Source organism: Xiphophorus maculatus, chromosome 17 (genome assembly GCF_002775205.1).
Source record: "Xiphophorus maculatus strain JP 163 A chromosome 17, X_maculatus-5.0-male, whole genome shotgun sequence".
NCBI lineage: Eukaryota > Metazoa > Chordata > Actinopteri > Cyprinodontiformes > Poeciliidae > Xiphophorus > Xiphophorus maculatus.
Genome location: NC_036459.1, coordinates 30,161 through 49,355, shown reverse-complemented (window position 1 = coordinate 49,355; position 19,195 = coordinate 30,161). Strand labels below are relative to the sequence as shown.

Genomic DNA, 19,195 nt, shown 5'->3' with positions numbered 1-19,195 from the left:
AGTCACAGTTCACAGTTACAGTCGGTTCATCTTGAACATCATCACCTCTCCACCTCCAGAACATCTGACTGACCTCAGAGTAGACGTAGAGCGGTAGCACGAGCACGGCCAGCAGCAGGTCGGCTACCGCCAGGCTGATGATGAAGTAGTTGGTGGCGGTCTTCAGAGAGCGCTCTGTGAGCACGCTCAGACACACCAGAACGTTTCCCAGGATGATGATGAGGATCAACAGGACACCAAGAACCAGGGCCAGGTAGTTGTAGTCCCTCATGCGAGCCTCTCCTGCAGGGCTGCCAAGTGTCACATTTTCCATGATGGAGAGCTGGGTTAGGGTTGGCCTGTAGCTTTCATCTGGAGAACATTGAGTCAGAGGGGTTGAAGGGTTAACAAGAGAATGATAGAGGAAGGGAGCTCACCCCACTGACACCCAATTAAAGTAATGGCTCAGAGGAATGACCAGAAACCCCAAAGCTTCACCCACAGAAGGTTAGCAGGTCAGACGTCATGACCCTGAACCAGTCTGGCTGCAGGGAGTAGCTGAAGAAGTCAATGTGAGTCCATCAGCTGAGGCTCGGTCCAAACTGGGTCAACAACAAACACAGCAGCAGAGCAACAATAGAATGGCCTAGTCAAAGTCTAGAGAACTATAGTCATTTGGGAACCAGCATGAGGGGACTGGATACCTTGAGACATGTTTGAAGGAAGAACGGGCAGAGCTGGACCGCCTCGTGGTGTCGTCTGGGTCAGAACCTCTGACCTGGACCAGCCGGTCCACCGAGGGTCTCATGAAACTTGGTAAGTAGGAGGCGCTGCAGCCCACCTGGCGCTGGGGGCTCTGATGGGCTGCAGCGCCTCCTCTTTGTCTCCTCTGACGAAGAGGAGAGTCATGTTGAGTCAGTAACCATAGCAACAGGCGTGAAGGCGGTTTCCTCCATGTGAAGTGATCATGCTAATCAGAGCATGGAAGACAGCGGGGGCGGAGCCTCAGCAGGTGTTCTCCAGGTATCAGCAGGACCATCATGGCAGATATGGATCTTATGTGCAGCAACAGGAAGTGACATAACGAAGCAATGAGGTCATCAGGTTATGACGTCACATGACACTGAGGTGTGTTTATAATCCATAATCTTTTCATTAATATAAATTAGGAGCACATCTGTCACATCTGCTGTAATCTGATGAAGAGGAGCTGAGCTGGGGGAGGTCATCCTTTCACAATAAAAGCCTCCAGCATGACATGAATTTACATTAAAAATCAGGCAGAGAAAATGTCTGTGATTCACAAATGGGTCGAGGACCTGAACCCCGCAGAGACGGAAACAGCAGAACCCAAAGCTCCAACCAACCGGCCAATCAGAGACCAACCCCCCGACCCACTGCTTTGGAACCGGGTCGACTCCAGAGGTTTCTGAATGCCCCATAATTTCAACCAGGCTGATATCTGGACTTTGACTAGGCCCCTCCAGCAGCTTGGTCCTTCAGCACGCTCTAAAGGTTCTATTGTGTTTGGGATTGTTGTTCTGGTGACGACCCAGTTTGGACCAGCTAACAGAACCCGGGCCGGCCATCTCAAAGTCAGTCTGTCATCAGACGTTCGAGGAATCATAGTTATGTTTCCTGCCGTTTGCCAATAAAACTAAAAACTTAAAGATAATAAACAAGAACAAATAATAAAAACATTTTCCATAATCCATAAAAGACAACAATAATCCTGGAGGCAGAGACGCTGCAGTGCCAGCCGGTTCTGGCTTTGATTGAATGAAAGTCGACATTTTAGCATTTCAGTAGAACGAGAACCAACAAAACGCAGTGAAAGAAGAGTCAAACTCACAGTTTCAGAGCTTCCTCTCTGCCACTTCCTCCTCTTCTGTTTTTATTTCCTGTCTCTCATGTCTCTGGGTCCGTCCTGTCCATCCCGTCCGTCCATCTGTCCGTCCTCCACCTGTAGCTGCTCCCAGCTCCGCTGAATAACTTTCTGCTTCTATAAAAAGATTCAGCATCCAAAGCCTTCCTCCTCTTCCTCACTCCCTCTCTCTCTGCTGCTGCGCTGTGATTGGCCGGCAGTCAGCAGCGATGAAGACTGCCTCCTCTTCATCAATCCAGCTGGATCCTCTTCCTCTGCTGCTGGAACCAGAACCACCAGAACCATCACCTCATCACGGGTGAGTGAATTAATTGAGGCCGTTGTTAGCGCTGCTGTTTTGTCCTGAGTTTGAGTCTCAACCCAGATCTGAAATCTAAAAACAAAGAGAATTTGACTTAATATGGAAAATGTCCATCAGAGGGTCAGAGGTCATCTGGCGAGTAAAGAGCCGAGTGTGATCAGCGTAGAGTGGCAGTGTTAAGAAAATTGGACCTAAGCTTGAGCCCTGAGGGACACCGTAGTGTAGACCAGAGGTGCTCAAGTTAGCCGTGAACCCTTTAGATCAGGGGTCTCAAACTCCAGTCCTCGAGGGCCACAGTCCTGCAGTTTTTAGATGTGCCACAGGTACAAAACACTGGAATGAAATGACTTAATGACCTCCTGGTGTAGATCAGTTCTCCAGAGCCTTAATGACCTAATTATTCTATTCAGGTGGTGCAGCAGAGGCTCATCTAAAAGTTGCAGGACTGTGGCCCTCGAGGACTGGAGTTTGAGACCCCTGCTTTAGATGTTCTCCGCTCTAGAACACCTGCATTACCTCCTTTGTCCTCCAGGGGCTGCAGCAGCAGGAAGACACCTGAAACATGGAGGGCCGGGTTGGGGACCTCTGGTTCCGACCTAAGGTCAGGCACTGAGATGTTTCTGAAGTCCAGAAGTGCTCAACAGAACCAGACTAAGGTCCAGTAGAACTTTGTAGGCTCTGCTGTTTCCTGTTAACCCCAGACAGGTTGGTTCTGAGACACGGGTCTTGTAGGGTGAGGGTCCTGCTGGTCCTCTGGCCCAGGTCCAAAGGTCTCTGTGGGTCCATGTGGCTCTTCCGGACTGGTGCTGCCTCGTTGAAGGACCTGAGGTTCGTCTTGGTTTCTTAAAACTTCCAATATTCTTCAGGAGTGTTTCTCACATGGAGGGAACCTTCATCCACAAGCCGGAGCATCTTTAAGACAAGACCGAGTCCAGTGTGTGTACTGGCTGAACTGGGCCGGGACCTGACCTGGCGTCTCCCTCGCTGGTGGAGAGCTGGAGAGGTTTTTACGACAATGATGTGGTCAGGTGGGGTGGTGCAACATCTCCCTGTGAGATCAACTGGAGCGACCTCTGCGACCTCGGCTCCAGCGGCTGGAGGACCAGACCTGATTGTTCTGACTCTCATAATGGGCTGAGAGGCGAGGAGGATGCTGCTTATGCTAATCAGTTTGTGTTATTAGCATTTGTGAGAGGAAGCTGCAGAAATGCTCTTTTATCCTCATTCATCCTGCTGGACGCATGTTTCATAAATAATTCATGACCAAATTGAGACTGGAGAAGAAAAACTCCCCAGTTTAACTAAACCTGCCAAAGAGGCTGCAACACTTTTATTAAACTGTTGCTTTGCTGGAAAAACCTGCCGCTTCATTTAAATAACGGATTATAGAGCGAAGCTGGACTAATGAGGTTCAACACAAGCCGCTCACACATTTCATTTGGTTCCTAATGGAGGCCATATTTATCCATCCTCTCTGCAGAGCCGATGTTCCTCTGGAAGAGGTCACTGAGCAGGTTGACCATCAGCAGCAGGACGAGGAAGGCCAGCAGCTTCAGTCGGTGTTTCCTCATCAAGAGAACCAACTCTACCTCAAAGGTTTGATGAGGATTAATCCAGAGTTGGGTTTCTAGAGGGAGATGGCCGCTGTCCTTCTCACTGGACCACTAATTGATGCTATCAAACGATTAAAAGGGGTTTATATTAAAAAACACCCCCAACAAAACAATCTATAAAATGACAACGATGATTGCAGTTCTGATAATACGCATGATGATCCAGTCATTGGTTTTGACGTGAACTCACAGGGAGAGTGATGGAACCAGGTGAGGAAGATCGGCTCCCATTGTCCACAAATGAGGTTTAGAAATATGAAATTTGTGAATTTAAATTCAGATTCAGTAAACAGGAAGTGGATCTTCTAACGGACAGGAAGCCTCTGGGAGCGGCTCATGTTCTCGTACCTGGAGCTGTGAGCAGGTTCTCCAGATCTCCATCTGATGGAGAAGGTTGAAGGAGAATGAAGGTTTGAATCTGAGGAGCAGAGATAAAGCTGCTGCTTCTCGCTCTTCATCTTCTGCAGAGTGTTGCTCAGACCTGTAAACTGACCTGGTGATCAGTGACTCTCTGAAATCTGCCAGACATTGCTTCCATTCAGTTACAATTTACTAAATAATAACTTGGACTAAACTCACTTGTTTAGATCAAAACATTAAATCAGAATCCACATCTGTAAATAAATTATGTTGAATTTAAATGATTAAGCAGATGAAAAGCTTTCTGCTCCTCTGCTGCCACCTGCTGGTCAGGAGCGACAGCGTCATTTAGAGCCAACTGAGACTCTGCTCTGCTCTCTGAAGGTCCTGACCACTGAAATCAGTCTGAGTCTGGACTTTGACTATGCCAGTACATAAAGATGTCTCCAAACAGGACCTAGAGTCGGACTGGAATACAAGAGAAACAAGACTGTTTGAAGTTATGAAAAATATGATAGAAATGGAAAAATGCTGAATGTATTTTAACCAGAAACTTTTCAGCTTTTAAACCTGCAGCTTCCCATTAATATAAAAGTTTTACAATCGTAGATGAGGTAAAAAGTTTAATCCAATAACTCCATAAACAGTTTGACTTATTCAACCAAACAATAAAGAAGCATCAGACTATCATCTCCACCTATTTACCTGGAATCATTAATTATAACTTTTATTCATGTTTTGAACTTGACCGTTTTTAACCTGATGTCGTCTCATTTAAAGCCTTTTTTCAAATGTATGTGATTACGTCAAGATACTAAAAGCAGACAGCAGTCATCAACTCTGCAGCTGCTCTGCCCCTGAGAAAGCACGGGGCGACAGTGGACAACGCTAGTGACTGCAGCAGCGTTTCTCGCTTAAACATTAGAAAGAAAGTTGACCCTGTGTCATTAATTTTTAGTAATAATAAGTGGAGGACCCAAAAAACTCAAGTAAATGTAAGTCGTTACTCTTCACCTCTGGTAATAATAAACTCCCGGACCGGATGACGCCGTTTCTGATTGCCGGTACTCCCATCGCACTTTATCAGGTTCAGAGGACCCAAAGCGCATCACATTCACACGCTGATAACTATAGAAACTGAAGCGCTTCGAAGATTTAAACCGAAAACCCCCTGAAAACTCAGTGAAAAGAATAATTTCAGGTTTAAAATGTAGTGAAACAGGAGAAGCTGCAAGTCAAGAGACTAAATCAGATCCATCAAATCTCCAGGACAGACGGAGGCTTCGTCACGATCCGTTGGGTTGGGAATGGAAAACAGAAGCAAGTCAGAAGAACTGGGAAGTTCCCAACGGGAAGCAGATGATGTGATCCTCTAGATCAGCATCTTGCTGTAAGCAGAAAACATGTCGCCATTTTTCACTAATCCCTCTTGATTTTAGTCTCGAATTTAAACTCGACTTCCTGGATTAGAGGCAAAGGGCTGCAGAGAAGAACTGGACCGGATCACAGGAGGCTCTGGAGAGTTGTGATGGACCTGAATAACCCAGACTGACTGGATATCTGACTGGCTGACTCTTCCTCTGTTTCTCAGCCTGGAAGTCTCTGTTGCCTAGCAACCGCTCCAGACGGATGGAGGCAGCTACGGTTTCCAGCAGTGACGAACACCGAGCAGCTCTGAACTGGGTCTCGGGTCTCGTTCTCCCGTCTGCTGCGAACGGAAGGCTCTCCTGCACAGATTCATCAGACCTCAGCTGATCGGGAAGCTTGGAGGAAGAGGAGGGACAAGAGGAAGAGGAGTTCCTGGCAGGAAACAGTTAAACGTTGCGACTTGCGGCTCCGCTCTGTATTCCCGTCATGAGCGGCGAGGGTTGGAAGCATAGAGTGACGTCAGTCGGCATTGCAGGCGGAGCGGACACTGAGGGGGAAATATAGGACACCGAGGAAGAGGAGGAAGAGGACTGCAGTAATCCAGAGAGAAGCAGAAAGCAGCAGCTCTTCATCAGGTACGTCTTCATCGCCTGATGCAGCAGGTTCAGCTGCTGCTGCACATTAAAGGAGCAGTTCCACATTTATGATGATGAAGCTGAAAACAGAAAAACAACAAGAGAAACGAGATGTTCTGGTTCTAGTTCTGGACTGGTTCTGGATGTTCTGGTTCTGAACTGGTTCTGGTTCTGGACTGGTTCTGGTTCTGGGTGTTCTGGTTCTGAACTGGTTCTGGACTGGTTCTGGTTCTGAACTGGTTCTGAGGTCAGTGGGTCCGCATGAACATCTTTTGCAGTGAAACATGAAGGATGATTCCTGGTGCTGACCGGTCCTCCTGTTGACCCAGCGGACCTGATTCTGGTCAAAGAGACGATGACAGTAAAGATGTTGGTGTAGAACACCCGGAGGTCAGAGGTCAGGATCTGCGTCCCTTGGTCTCCAGATCTGATTTTATGAAAAATGTTCAGATCTCCCTAGAAAATGTTTTTCTGCTCTAGTATTTTTGCTCTGGATGTTAAATTGAGACATTATCAGAAAATCCATTAAAATAATCAAATCTTTAACGATCTCCTCGCTGTCCTCCTGTCTCTGCCTCCATCCTCAGTTTTCTCAAGGCCCCTGCAGGATGAAGAAGGTACTGCGTCTCTCTCAGTCGTGACCTGACCCCTGACCCCCCCACCGACACTCTGCGCCGTCAGAAGCAGCTCCTCCTGCATCGGTCGCATCATGGACGGCTTCCGGCTGCCGCCCGTCATCGAGGAGGTGCTGGACCCCTCTGGTCAGTGATGAAGAGGTTCTGGTAGTTCTGTGAGGAAAGCATCAGTCAGTGTTGATGTGGCTGTGAGTCTGGACGGGTTCTCTGGGCGGTTCTGGAGGTGAATTCTCCAGGAGTTTGTGCGGCCATCTTGTCCTCCCAAACCATCATCAAACGTCCAGTTTCTCTCAGAGTCACTGTAGGGTCTTCCTCCCCAACATGGTGATGAAGGTGATGATGATGAAGGTGATGGTGATGAAGGTGGTGATGATAAAGGTGATGGTGATGAAGGTGAGGATGAAGATGATGGTGATGGTGGTGGTTGATAGGTATTTTCCTTTCGAACCTAAATAAAAGAAAGAACCACAGACAACGTATATGAATTTCATGTAGAGCTTTTGCAAAAGGAGAACGCTCTGAGAACTCTTCCTCCGAGGAATCCACAGAGCATTCTGATCTGCTCTCACAACAGCTCCTGTTTTTATTGTCAAAGAAGAACAGGCAAGGGGGCAGTCAGGAAACACAACAGAGGTCATAAAGCTTCTAACCCAAACATCTAACAACCCAGTTCCAGATGTGATATCTGATCAAAGGTCTGAGCCCGGTTCAAATCTCGGTCAGTACTGTCAATAAAACAAAATACGACTGCTCACAGGTAGTTACTAAATTAGGGGGTGCGTAAAGTTGAACCGACAGTAGTGACCTCCATACACACATAAGGAAGAGAACACTTTAAACAGAAAATCACAATGATCTATAGGCTGAATGTGAACTAAAGTAAGAATAAAATGATAATACCAAAATATCTCTAACAGTGGTGATGATGATGGTGATGAAGGTGAGGATGATGGTGGTGGTGATGATGATGGTGATGTGATGAAGGTGAGGATGAAGGCCCTGCTGCCCTAGTGTTCCAGTCTTCCTCCCAGGAAATGCAGGAATCATCACTTTATGCTGCCGTTTTCCTAATGTTGAATTTTGAAACATTTAAAATAGCTTTCATGATGGATTGATTTGTTGAGTTTTCACTACCAGAGGGAGCCAGAGGACAGACTCCTCAGGCTGGTTCTTGAGTTTCCTGATGTCTGGAGCCAGGAAGCTGCTGCAGCATTTCAGGAACTCCTTGTGTGACTGTCTGCAGATGAGCTGTGTGAGCTGAAGGAGGACAAACCCGGCATGCTGGCCGATACCCTGACGGCCAAGGAGAGGGAGTCCATGGAGGAGAAGGAGGAGCCTGAGGGAGACGGAGAGAAGGGTCAGCAGGAGGAAGAGATGGAAGTGAAGGAGAGGGAGTCTGAAGAAGATGATCAGGGAGAGGAGGAGGATTTGGAGGAGCTTAGAGCTCAGGTGCTGCAACTTCTCCTGGAGCTGGATGAGACTCGAGAGGTTTCTCAGCGACACGAGGAGAGCTTCATGGAGCTGCAAGGTGAGGATTGGTCAGGATTGGTCACCTGTTGTCATAGCAACACCACTGATCCATATTCAATGTGTGCTTTTTTAAAACCTTGTTGACCTCTAGTTGACCTCTGCGTGTCCTCCAAAGGTCTGCTAGATGAGGAGCGGCTGGCGAGCGCCCATCAGGCGGAAAGCTTCACCCGGCAGATCCAGAGGCTGCAAGGTGGAGGAAGCCACACACTGACTCTCCTGGACTGAAACTGGGTTCCAACCCGGTTTGGTTCTGGCCCGGTTCTGACCGGTCCTCTCGGCGTGTGGACGCTGCCTGGCTGAGTCATGTCTCTCTTGTTGCAGCTCAGCTTCGGTCGGCACAGGAGGAGATGAGCAGCCTGGAGGAGGAGAAGGAGAGCGAGCTGGTGGAGGTCCAGCAGGAGCTGCGCTCGGCTCAGGAGGAGGTTCTGGTGCTGCAGCAGGCGGCCGAGGAGGCGGCGGCAGAGAGGGAGAACGACATCGCCTCCCTGCAGGAGGAGCTGTGCCGCCTGCGGGTGGAGCTGCAGCGCCTGCACGCCACGGCGGCCGAGTACGAGCTGGAGGTCACCTCGCTGAGAGCCGAGCTGAGCATGAAGAGCCGCCGCACGGCCCAGTCAGGTAACCTAGCAACGCGGCCTCGTGTCGGGACCAGTCAGGAATCTGCTGATTGATGGGCGGTGCTGTGTTCAGGTGATGTGACTCAGCTGCAGGAAGAGGTCATTTCTCTGACCAATGAGCGTCAGACTCTGAGCAGCAACAACAGGGAGTTGAGCAACAAGTTGGAACAACTGCTGCAGCAACGAGACATGTGAGTGGTTCCGGTCCAATGTTCAGCACTAAGACTGAAACATTACTGCTGGTTCTGGTAGGCAGCGAAGGACTGGATCAGCTGAATCTTCTCACCCTTCTTCCCTGGTTGTCTCAGATGTGGTGACTCGTACCTGGAAGTCAGAGCTGAGGGCCAAACTGAGGAGGAGGTTCATCTAAAGGCGGATTCCTACATCACTCTGTCCCAGTCCAAACCCGGACTGCAGAATCTGGACTCGTCAGCGGTCCAGGATGAAATCAGGACCCTGAAGGTCCAGCTGAGAATGGCAGAAGAGTTGGCTCTCAAGGTCCAGCTGGAGGTATCGGGTTTAGCTCCTGTTGCTTCCTGCTCTCTGGTTTTCAGTAGATTCGTACAAATGTTTGCTATTTTCGGGATCAGCTGGTTGCTTTTTATCCGGTGGTTAAACTCAGTTGTGAGTTATGGTGTCATTAATACCAGCCTGCCACTGCTGTCTGATGAACACCAGGCGTGGATGTTCCCTGTGTCAGTGTGAAGGTCTGAAGAAGGAGCTGGAGGAGCTGCAGCAGCTGCACGAAGGCAGCCAGCGGGAGCGAGCAGCTCTCCAGCTGCAGCTGCAGAGCTGCAAGGCGGAGCTGCGGGAGCTGCTGGGACGAAAGTTGCAGGTAAGAGGTCAGAAGGTCAGTGGGAGCTGGGTGGTCCTGCTTTGAAAGTCAGACAGCTCAGGGTTTCTGAAGTAGTCAGTGAGGAACACCAGGTTCCCTCCAAGGTAAGAACAAAGATCTGCTAGGTGAAACCTCAGATGCCTTGAGAGTCCAGCCCTCTGTTGCCATAACTACTGTCCATGTGTGTGCATGCTGGCTGATAACTCCGCAGCAGACCTTTAAACTTTTAGTTGCAAGCTTCTTAACATTTTTGAGAACATTTGTTTTCTCCATGTGTCTGCCTCGGTGTCTGCTAAACTGACTGATGGAGACCGTCTACATGTTGATGAGGAACCCCAGAGAGGGTGTCACATGACCCAAAAGTTTGCTCAAGGGCTGATGACTATGGGGATTGTAGTAAGCAAAAGATCAAACCAGCAGCCTTCCAGCTGAAAGGGGATCCCAGTACGGCTGGGAGTTTTTAAGTGAACTCTTTAAAACAGTTCACTGAACAACTTTAACTGAATACAATTCCTACAAACACCTGAGACACAGCGATGCAAGAGTGAAAGATTTTACTAAAAAGAGGTCTTGGTAACAAAAAAAATGAGAAAAACAAATATCCAGTGATGTGTTGGTAATATTGATTGCATGAAATTCCCATAGGTACCAGATCTGATAGAAACTCGAAGTTTGTTTTCTTTATGTGAGACAGACGTACAGGTACTGCGGTGAGCTGACACCTAACTGTAGTGGGACTCTTAAAAACAGTTCACTGAACAAGTTGAGATCAATCTGTGAATTTAAATTAAATGTGAACACTTCTGATGGTCCTCTCTGAAGGTCTTGGGTGACTTCAGTCTGAATCTGCATCAAAGTAAAACCGTTATTGGAACAGAAGTGGTTTGCAGGGCAGACCGAGCGCGGCGGAGTGCGTGACCCATGTTGGGCGGTCATCAGGAGTCTGAGTCCCGGCCCGTTGACCTTTGTCGCATGTCTTCCCCCTCTCTCTCAACCCTCTTTCCTGTCAATCTTCTGTGAAATAAAGGCCACTAAATCCAAAAAATAATAATAGAAAAAACCCAATTCTGTGGCCCTGGCTACCAATCATTGCCTGGGAGATTTGAATGTTCATGAGAGTTCAGTCACACTGCTTTTCTATTCTGGTGGATCAGGATCCTGAGTGGAACCATCCAGTCCATGGTTTTAATCTGAAAGCTGTTCTGGTTCTGACCTGATGTCTAGCCAGTCCTGGTTCGTAGGATCCGTCTCAGAAAGGATCACAGAAACAACATATGGCACAAAGACAATCTCATTACCTTCACAGTGAACAGATTGGGGGTGTTTTCGTCTGTGGTGAACATTTCAACGTTTCACGACTGATAGTCTGACCTTCACTCGTCTTTGGTTCTCATCTTGGTGTGTAGGTTGAAGCTTTTGCCTCTGGTAGAACTTCACTTTTCTTATCTTGTTGACCTCAGTGCAGAGATTGATCAAAGCTATTGGACAGTACTTCATCGGCTCTAATGCTAACCCCTGGTAGCTAGGTACCTGCCCTGGGTTGTTCCTCATGACAGATGGTTCTAAGTCCAAACATGAAGGGATTCTATCTCTACAGTCTCCTAGTTCTAACATTTGAACATGTAGCTGTAATTTAATGTCTTTGGCTCCCCCTGCAGGTAAAACACGAAGCACCTTCTGAACAAAAGCAAATGTCAGGTTCTTGGTCTTGGACCTGTTCTTGGTTTGGTTTGGGAGTTTTACATAGCAGCTTCTTTCCTCCTTCATCCTTCTTTATCAAAGTGTTCCCTTATGTTGTTCTATCTCTGTGGCTCGTGGTGGGTAAACCAGTCCGTCCAACCCTTCATGGCCCCAGTGTGACCCTACAGATGCTCCTTAGACCGTCACAGTGACAGAGCGTTAGCATGTTGGCTGAGCATTTTGCCTTTGAGCATGCTTCAGTTATCTCTTGTCCATCTGTTTGTCTGCATGTGTTCGACTGAGCATCGTCAGATCTGTTTAATATGAATTTTATACTGTTAACTATAAAATTCTGTTATGCTTGACCTACCAGTCTTTAAATCTCTCTCTCTGTTCATCCAGTCACATTTTATTTAGTCCCTGTCGATATTCTCCCTGTCACACCTTCTCATGTTAGTACTTAGATTATTTTCTGCTTTTATTTTCTCCTCTCCCCTCCTCCCTCTACACCCCACCCTGTCTTCTTCCCAGAACTGCACCCGTCCTTCAGAGCCCCCCGTCCTCTCCATCCCGTTCATAGGATTGATTGTTATAGTGGCGTTGATTTGGTGCTGGTGGGAGGAGCTGGCGTCCTAAGGGACCAGGTATGGCCATGGCTTTGCTTCTTTCTGCAGCCAAGAATGGCTGATAAACGAGAACCTGCTCAGAGCACCTTAGTGCAGCTAGTGGAGATGAAACCTGATGGTGCTCCTGATCTCTGTGTGTCATTCAGACATGCTCAGCAAAGGCTGCACTGATATCATGAGAAATGAGTCTGAATAAATGCCACTATAAAGAAGAACACAGTGTCTCGTTTCCAGTGGGAAGCCATGTTCCTACTGGAAACTAGTTAAAGGACAGAAGGAGCTTTTCTAGAGCAAAGATAACGTCCATTAAACCCAAGTATGCACTCTGATGTTACCTGTTTGTAAAACAGGGTTGGAGGCAGTATGCTGTTTCACCATCACTATCTTTTGTCAGTAGCTTTAGTTGGGGATGGCTGACTTCACTGTGGGTAGAGACCCAACAGCCACATGAGGCAGGTGCAGAGTCTTCATGGGGCATCAAAAACAGAGTGAGCTCCTCACTATGGCTGAGAGATGCTAATCAGGTTCTAGTTGTAGCGCTTTTCTCAACTGAGCAGATCTGACTGCGAGGTGTAGTGTTAACCAGTTTGTATAATCAGAAGTAGGTACGGCACGGAGTCATGAGTGGGGTGAATAATTAATACAACTGATACAAAAAAAATAAAGTTTGTTAATATTGCTATTTATTGCAGTGGAAATAATAATAATAATAATAATAATAATAATAATAATAATAATACCAAAACAACAAAACAATAAATTTCCAAAAAAACAGAAGGGGAAAAAACACACACCAACAAAAACAATTATAATAATAATCAGTGATACTTCAAACGTAATAGAGTCCATAAAAGATCCAAGAACAAAGAGAGAATAATTATTTTCCCTTTTCAATACTCAGTTTAGTTCGTTTCTGTAGGGAAAGTGTAGTTCCGTTTTCCTACCACCAGATGGTGGGTGAGTAGCTCGCCATCTTCCGTCATCAAGTGAGTCAATGCGACGGCAAAGGGATAAAACCTGACCTAAAAGACCAGATAACACACATTAAGTTCATATATAAACATTATATTTATATAAACTAAATGGGAGAGACAAGAAAACAATTAAATACATACTTGCTATATTTTAACAACTTCATAGAAAAAATAAAAAAGACAGAAGATAAAAAGAAAAATTTAAATCCTTTTTAAAAAAAAGTGCACTTCATAATTCAAGTTCAAAATTACTTAAATAATATAATTAGCAGTCGTTACAAACAACCAATATTGAATCAAATCAATCAACTTGCAAATGTGATTGATCAAAGTAGCTACAAACTAAATCATATTAGGTACCAAATTTCATTGCTGCACCAACATGGACTGCAACACCAATAAAGAAATCATGGAAAAAATAATCAAATCTAAAGTTGAAAGGTAAACCCTTAAATAATAAAGGTGTGGTCTTTAATTCGGCTGCAACAGTGTGATTCTTCATTAAGTAAGTAATTAATAAGTAGACTAAACTGATGTGGGCTACTGATTGTCGATGGATCAGAGTTAATGCTAATGCTAACTGGCGGAGCAGAGCGAAAATAACGCCCTATTATCTACTCACTGTCGAGTAACGGATTATCTGAGGAGGTGGATGCAATGATAACTTGCTCAAATCAGGAAGGTTTACCAGCTGTCAATGAATCACAACCTGGCAAGTGATTCAACAGGAGGGAAATATTAGCGGCGCTATCATTGCAGATACTATACAACGTCAAGTCAGATGGTATTTAACAACTCACCGCAATCTTCAAGTTTTAGAGATCAAATGAGTGATGAGTCAATTCAGAAACTCCAGGTTGTTTTATAAACAACCAACAGTGAGCAGCAGCAAGGTGGGGAAGAAAAAACAAAACCTGGAAGCACACATGACAATCAACTTAAAGGGAAGGTGATTGGGTCATGGCGGCCACCTGGGTTACATAGTGGTTTCATATCATGATGTCATCATTTCTGGATGGAGCTCAGTATGCAGAGGCGGTCTTTAGTTAGTGGAATCAGCCATTCAAACACTTCCTCCTCTGCAGAGGAGAATGGTTCACATCATCTGGATGTTTGGTTCATCTGACTAAGACAGATCTAGTAGGTAGATCCAGAACTTTCTAGAGGAGCTTCTGACCTGGGAAGATAAAGCTGTGGTGAACTGGCCTCACTGGTCTCATGTTTAGGTTACAACACCATCGTGACTGTGGCTCCATGTTGGTGGAGCTCCTGTCAGGACTTTGCATTGGTTGTGAGCGCAGAAGGTGGAATCATAGCAGGATCCACCAGTATGACCAGTATGTAGACCAGGGGTCCCCAAAGTTGGTCCTCGAGGGCCGGCATCCTGCACGTTTTAGTTCTCTCCATGGTGGCAGTAACAACCGTCTCATCGGGTCAGTGATCTTCTTAGGCCTTCTAATGAGCCATCATTGGATCCAGGTGCGTTAAACCAGGGAGAGAACTTAAACACGCAGGATGCCGGACCTACTTTGGGGATGTAGACTGTCAGAGATTCTTAGCAGTCTACATATTCCCCCTGCTGGTCATTGGAAAGAATGTCATCTTGGGACATTTTAAGGCTGCATTGGTTCCATTGGTTGGGAATGGCAGTGTCCTCATGTGCCCTTTGGATAAGGTTGAAGTGTTTTGGGGGTGGCAGTTAAGGGGTTAAAGGTGCAAACCTCCTCTGGATGACTTATGATGTAAAATGATGAGTTTACAGTCTGAAAAATGGCTATTCTGGGAAACTGGTCGTTAAGATTGAAGGGATGAACTAGTAATCCATCAATGCACCTTTCATTTAAACATGAAGCAAAATAAAACGTGCCTGATCTTTTGTTTTGGTCATTTTAAACATGATTTATTCCCCTGACCCTTCATCAGGTCTCTGACAGCATGAAGACAGTTTTTGGTTGATCTGTCAGAAGTTCAACCCTGCTGTCTTCAGTGGTTGTGGTCATGACCTGCAGGTGTGTGATTGGTTGTTGGGATGGAGAACAGGAGTTGTCTCCTTGTTAAATATCAGTGTGGTTTCATAGAAACTGGTTCATCTCAGTCTGGTCCACAGACAGGTGGCGCTGATGAGCTCACCAGGATCATCTATTTTCACCAACAGCGACTCAGCAGAAGACCTGCTGTCAGGAGCGTGAAGTGACAGTGATCCTCCTTTACAGATGCTTCTAACATGACTCTCTTTTTTGTTTCCAGAAAAGCGACTCTGAAGGCTGGAACATGGCGGTGGCGGCGGTCGCGGTGGCGGCCATTTTGGTTCTGGTTGTCCCCAGATTTACCAGGGCCTGAGGACTAACAGGAAGTGACCTCACGGCATGCTGTGGGAACCTGTTGGCTTGCTTTCATCCATCCATGATGTCTCCATGATGCAACTCTGCACAGACGTCAGAGTGGAGGAAAGACTGGTTGTTGTTCCTGGAGGTCAGCGGGTCATTCAGCTCTGGGCTTTGCAGATCCACCTCTATGATCCATTTTTATTCCACAGCTAGCATTAGAGCAACGTGTTGGATGTGTGAACTGATAGAACTCCTACAGAAAAATATCATGATGTTAAAACGGTGGGACGCCTTTGAAAATGTAATTAATTAGAGGCTTTTTAAATTAATCACAATTTGATCAAAAACTAAATCTGACACAAGAAGCAAAGTTTCAAAGTTCATCAGTTAACATGAGGCTTGTCTGATGACCGACTCAAACCATCGATATGAGCAACTTTCACCTTGACTGAGTGCAAACTGGAATGTTGAGGTAAATATCAGTCAATGAGCGGAGAACGTTCCCGTTCTCAAACACACAACAGAACTTCACCCAAACTGGTCCTTCTTTCCAGACTGGGGAATCTGGATCATAAATCTGGATTTTTAGGTTTGCATCTAATTTTAAACAATCATTTAATAATAATAACTTGAACTATAATGACATGCAGATTTTTCACAGAAAACCTGCTAAAGTTGGTTGTTTAAATGTCAAGTTTCAGGTCAACGTTTTTGGACTTTTCCTCTTTCTGCAGATTGAATTCCACCAGAAAGCATCAAACCCAGATGTTGTAAAATGTTCTCCTCTCCCTCCAGTTAGTTCATCCCATAGAAGAGCAACCTGGTTCACACGTTGGCAACTTTCTGGAAACTCTCATGTTTCAGTCTTCTGCAAATTGCACATCAAGCCAACAATTCTCTCTAGTATCCGCCAGGGGGCGGTGCAGCTTCCTCTGCAGCCCTGATTGCTGGAGAGAAGAATCTTCTGTTTGGTTCCGTTTGGTTCTGAAGGGAAGTGTTTAGGTGCTGATTCTGTCGGTGATGTGAGGGAAGGTCTTTCCACTGTCCAGCTGATAAATGAATGGTTTATTGCTGACATTTCAGACACGTTATGTGTATTTAGCTCTTTATTATCTCTTCCTGAACTAAAGTAACACTTTGCACATACTGAGTAGCTCTGACTACTAGAAACTGTAGCAAGGAGAACTTTAACGTTTTCTTCATCCATTGACTCTGCTTCAGTCTGCTTGATGCTTCTTGTGTTTTTATCTAATGACTGAGCTTTCTTTTCTCTAATAATTCCTTTATAAAGTGACAAAACTTCCATTTCTGTGTTTGTCGTTGTGCAGCAGCCAATGTAGCAGTGAAACATGGAGCTTATTTAACTGATTACACTGTGGTGATACCAAAGTTGCTTTAAAAGTTCAAATATTTTAGCACAGATTTGTTCATGGGATTCAGTTCAATAAAGCTTTGTTTATTTTGATGAGGGAGAGGGAGGGTCTAATGGGGGAAAAACTGACTGGAAAAGTAGCTCTGATTTAATTCAGCTCCAAAATATTCCTTTAATCCCAAAGAGAAATGAAATGCACACTACAGAGGTCCAACAGAACCAGAACAGAACCAGGGTTCTTAATCAGGTTGTCGAGCCTCTTCTGGTTCTGGTTCTGGTCCTCCTATAGACCCTTCTCTGTCTCCAGTCCAGTCTGTCCAGATGAACACTGGGGGTTCTATAATCCTCTGCTGTGATGGAAACAGGGTTTGACCTTTGACCTTTCTCTTGACCACTTGTTGGCAGTAAGGATGATTGTCCACCAGCTTTGATCCTCTGACAGCTGCAGAGTAATCTGAGTATTTCTGAAGATGACAGGAATCGGACTGCTGGACCTTCATGATGTGGGTCGTCATAGCAACAGGTCTACAATCGTTGAGCGCAGAATAAAGCGGGATGTCTTCCACAACGCTGGAACAATCCATCCATCTGATCCTCCTTTTGCCCGCAGCCTGAGATCTTCCTCCTTCCTGATTCTCTGATTTGGTTTCTCTGCAGTTTGTCCTCCAGGTTCTTCCTGTTCTTCTGTCTCTGATCTGGACTGGAGCTGCTTCCGTTCCCCGTCTCCTTCCTTAAAGGCTCTTTGGTTTCTTCAGGTCCCTGCTGATCCAGGGTTTGTTATTGTCTCTGTTCTGGTGGCGACGCTGCCGTCCACACAGAGGTTCAGATCAGTCATGGCTCTGATGTCATCTCCATGAGGCTGGCAGAGAGCGATCCAATCAGTAGCCTCAAAACAAGCCAGCATGGTTTCTTCAGCTTCCTGTGATTGTCTTCTCGCAGTATTCTTCTTTAGAGATTGCCTCTGAATAACGGCTTTATACTCCTGGCAGAGAAAAATAACATTGTGATCTGATTTTCTAAGGGGAGGTCTTGCAGTGATGTATGCAAACCTGACATTCACAACAAATCTAGAATTTGTTGCTGAGGAAACATTTAGTTTTGTCTGGCAGAAGAGCTGATTGAGTGTTAAAATGTTGGAAGTGCGGCAGAGAGTGAGACATAATTTAGATCACCAGATATTGTCACAAACACGTTGGGTGTTGTGGTTGTAGCTTAGCAACAACTGAACTGATGACTTCATGTGCAGCTGATGGTGGGATGGAAACAGCTGCCAAAATAACAGTGGTGAACTCTCCTGGTAAATAATATGGATAAAAACTCAGTATATGATGAGAGAATATGTTCCATGTCCTGTACCTTTTGTGAAACGAAACTAGTCCAACTCTTAACTTCCCAGTTCAGACAGGATGAATAAAGAAAACTTTGCCTGTTGCATAAATGTCTCCTCAATGTAAAAATGTGCTAGTGAGGATGTTGATTCTCTCCAATATGATTTAATGTAGTGCATAAAAAACATTGTAGGATTCTTTAGCTATGAGAATAATCCACATTTACTGAATGATGACCGGAGGGTTAGACTTACCAGATTTGATTTTCTCTCTAGGTTTAAACATTTTGTCAGGTAACAATCTCTTCTGTTTTTCCGTATTTAGGTAAGTTTATGCTTATATTTGACTGGAGACCAAAATATATAGAGAGTAAAACGAAACTGATCCTGATCAGCGGAGACGCAGTGCCTTGGAGCAAGAAATTCCTGCACACAGTCTGAAGTCGATGTGTCCGGTTATTGGACCTGCCAGGACGAGCATGAGAACCAAACCTTTCATGAACCAGCTGTAAAAATGTCTGCAACAATCTAGAAAACTGAACGTCTGAAAAGCTGCAGGAAAAGGGAGAATCTGCTGGATGAGAACCGGGTCACAGCAGCTTCCTGCAGCTTTTCTAGACTTTCTGTAAATTCCTGGCATGTCAGCCAAGCAGAGATCAACATGAACATTTTAGTCTTCAGTTTTTGATAGAAGAGTCCGGCGGTGACCTCCTGGCTCTTTGCTGTCTGTAGTTTGAATCAAACTGGGCTCTACATAAACTCCGTACTCAGACCTGAACACCAACATCACAACAACTTAGTTTGAGTTTTTTCAGCTTTCCAATTTGTTGGGATTATCTTGAGTTGTCTCTGGAGGTCAAAGGTCAATAATCTAGCTGTAGTTGTTTATCAGAAAACGATGTTGAACTGTCATTCTGCATGCGACGCTACCAACATTAATAACCTGCATGGTTCTGATCCAGAAGTTCAGCTCAGATGTTTGTTCTGTAATTTTCTGCACTAATAAAAATGTTTTATGTCTCACAGCAGAACTTTTCCAAGGCTGAAAGTTTTCATCATTTTAACGGACAGATTGTACAACACTAAAGAGTATTTCTATTGTATTTGATTCTAAATATACTAATAGCAAAGTTA

General features: G+C 45.6%; 2 protein-coding genes across 7 annotated transcripts in view; one reads left to right on the top strand and one right to left on the bottom strand.

Annotated features, from left to right (window-relative positions):
- LOC102227899 (D(4) dopamine receptor-like) overlaps positions 1 to 1,915 on the bottom strand; it is a 6,336-nt gene extending 4,421 nt beyond the window's left edge. Inside the window, exons 1-2 of the mRNA XM_014474412.2 lie at positions 1,832 to 1,915; positions 74 to 351 (exon numbers count right to left, since the gene is read on the bottom strand). Coding sequence (XP_014329898.1) covers positions 74 to 313 — 240 coding nt within the window. The 5' untranslated portion in view covers positions 314 to 351; positions 1,832 to 1,915. The remainder of the gene's footprint in view (positions 1 to 73; positions 352 to 1,831) is intronic.
- Positions 1 to 19,195, top strand: part of ccdc136 (coiled-coil domain containing 136) — a 27,706-nt gene extending 8,511 nt beyond the window's left edge. The window contains exons 1-12 of one of the 6 annotated variants that reach the window (XM_023349858.1): positions 3,675 to 3,761; positions 5,408 to 6,141; positions 6,420 to 6,538; positions 6,729 to 6,902; positions 8,020 to 8,304; positions 8,422 to 8,496; positions 8,628 to 8,921; positions 8,994 to 9,111; positions 9,229 to 9,430; positions 9,621 to 9,755; positions 11,967 to 12,079; positions 15,283 to 15,368. In XM_023349858.1, coding sequence (XP_023205626.1) covers positions 6,851 to 6,902; positions 8,020 to 8,304; positions 8,422 to 8,496; positions 8,628 to 8,921; positions 8,994 to 9,111; positions 9,229 to 9,430; positions 9,621 to 9,755; positions 11,967 to 12,071 — 1,266 coding nt within the window. In that variant the 5' untranslated portion in view covers positions 3,675 to 3,761; positions 5,408 to 6,141; positions 6,420 to 6,538; positions 6,729 to 6,850 and the 3' untranslated portion in view covers positions 12,072 to 12,079; positions 15,283 to 15,368. Of the gene's footprint in view, positions 1 to 3,674; positions 3,762 to 4,738; positions 6,142 to 6,419; positions 6,539 to 6,728; positions 6,903 to 8,019; positions 8,305 to 8,421; positions 8,497 to 8,627; positions 8,922 to 8,993; positions 9,112 to 9,228; positions 9,431 to 9,620; positions 9,756 to 11,966; positions 12,080 to 15,282 lie in introns of those variants that run through there. The other 5 variants (XM_023349857.1, XM_023349859.1, XM_005813727.2 and 2 more) reach the window with 5 other exon arrangements.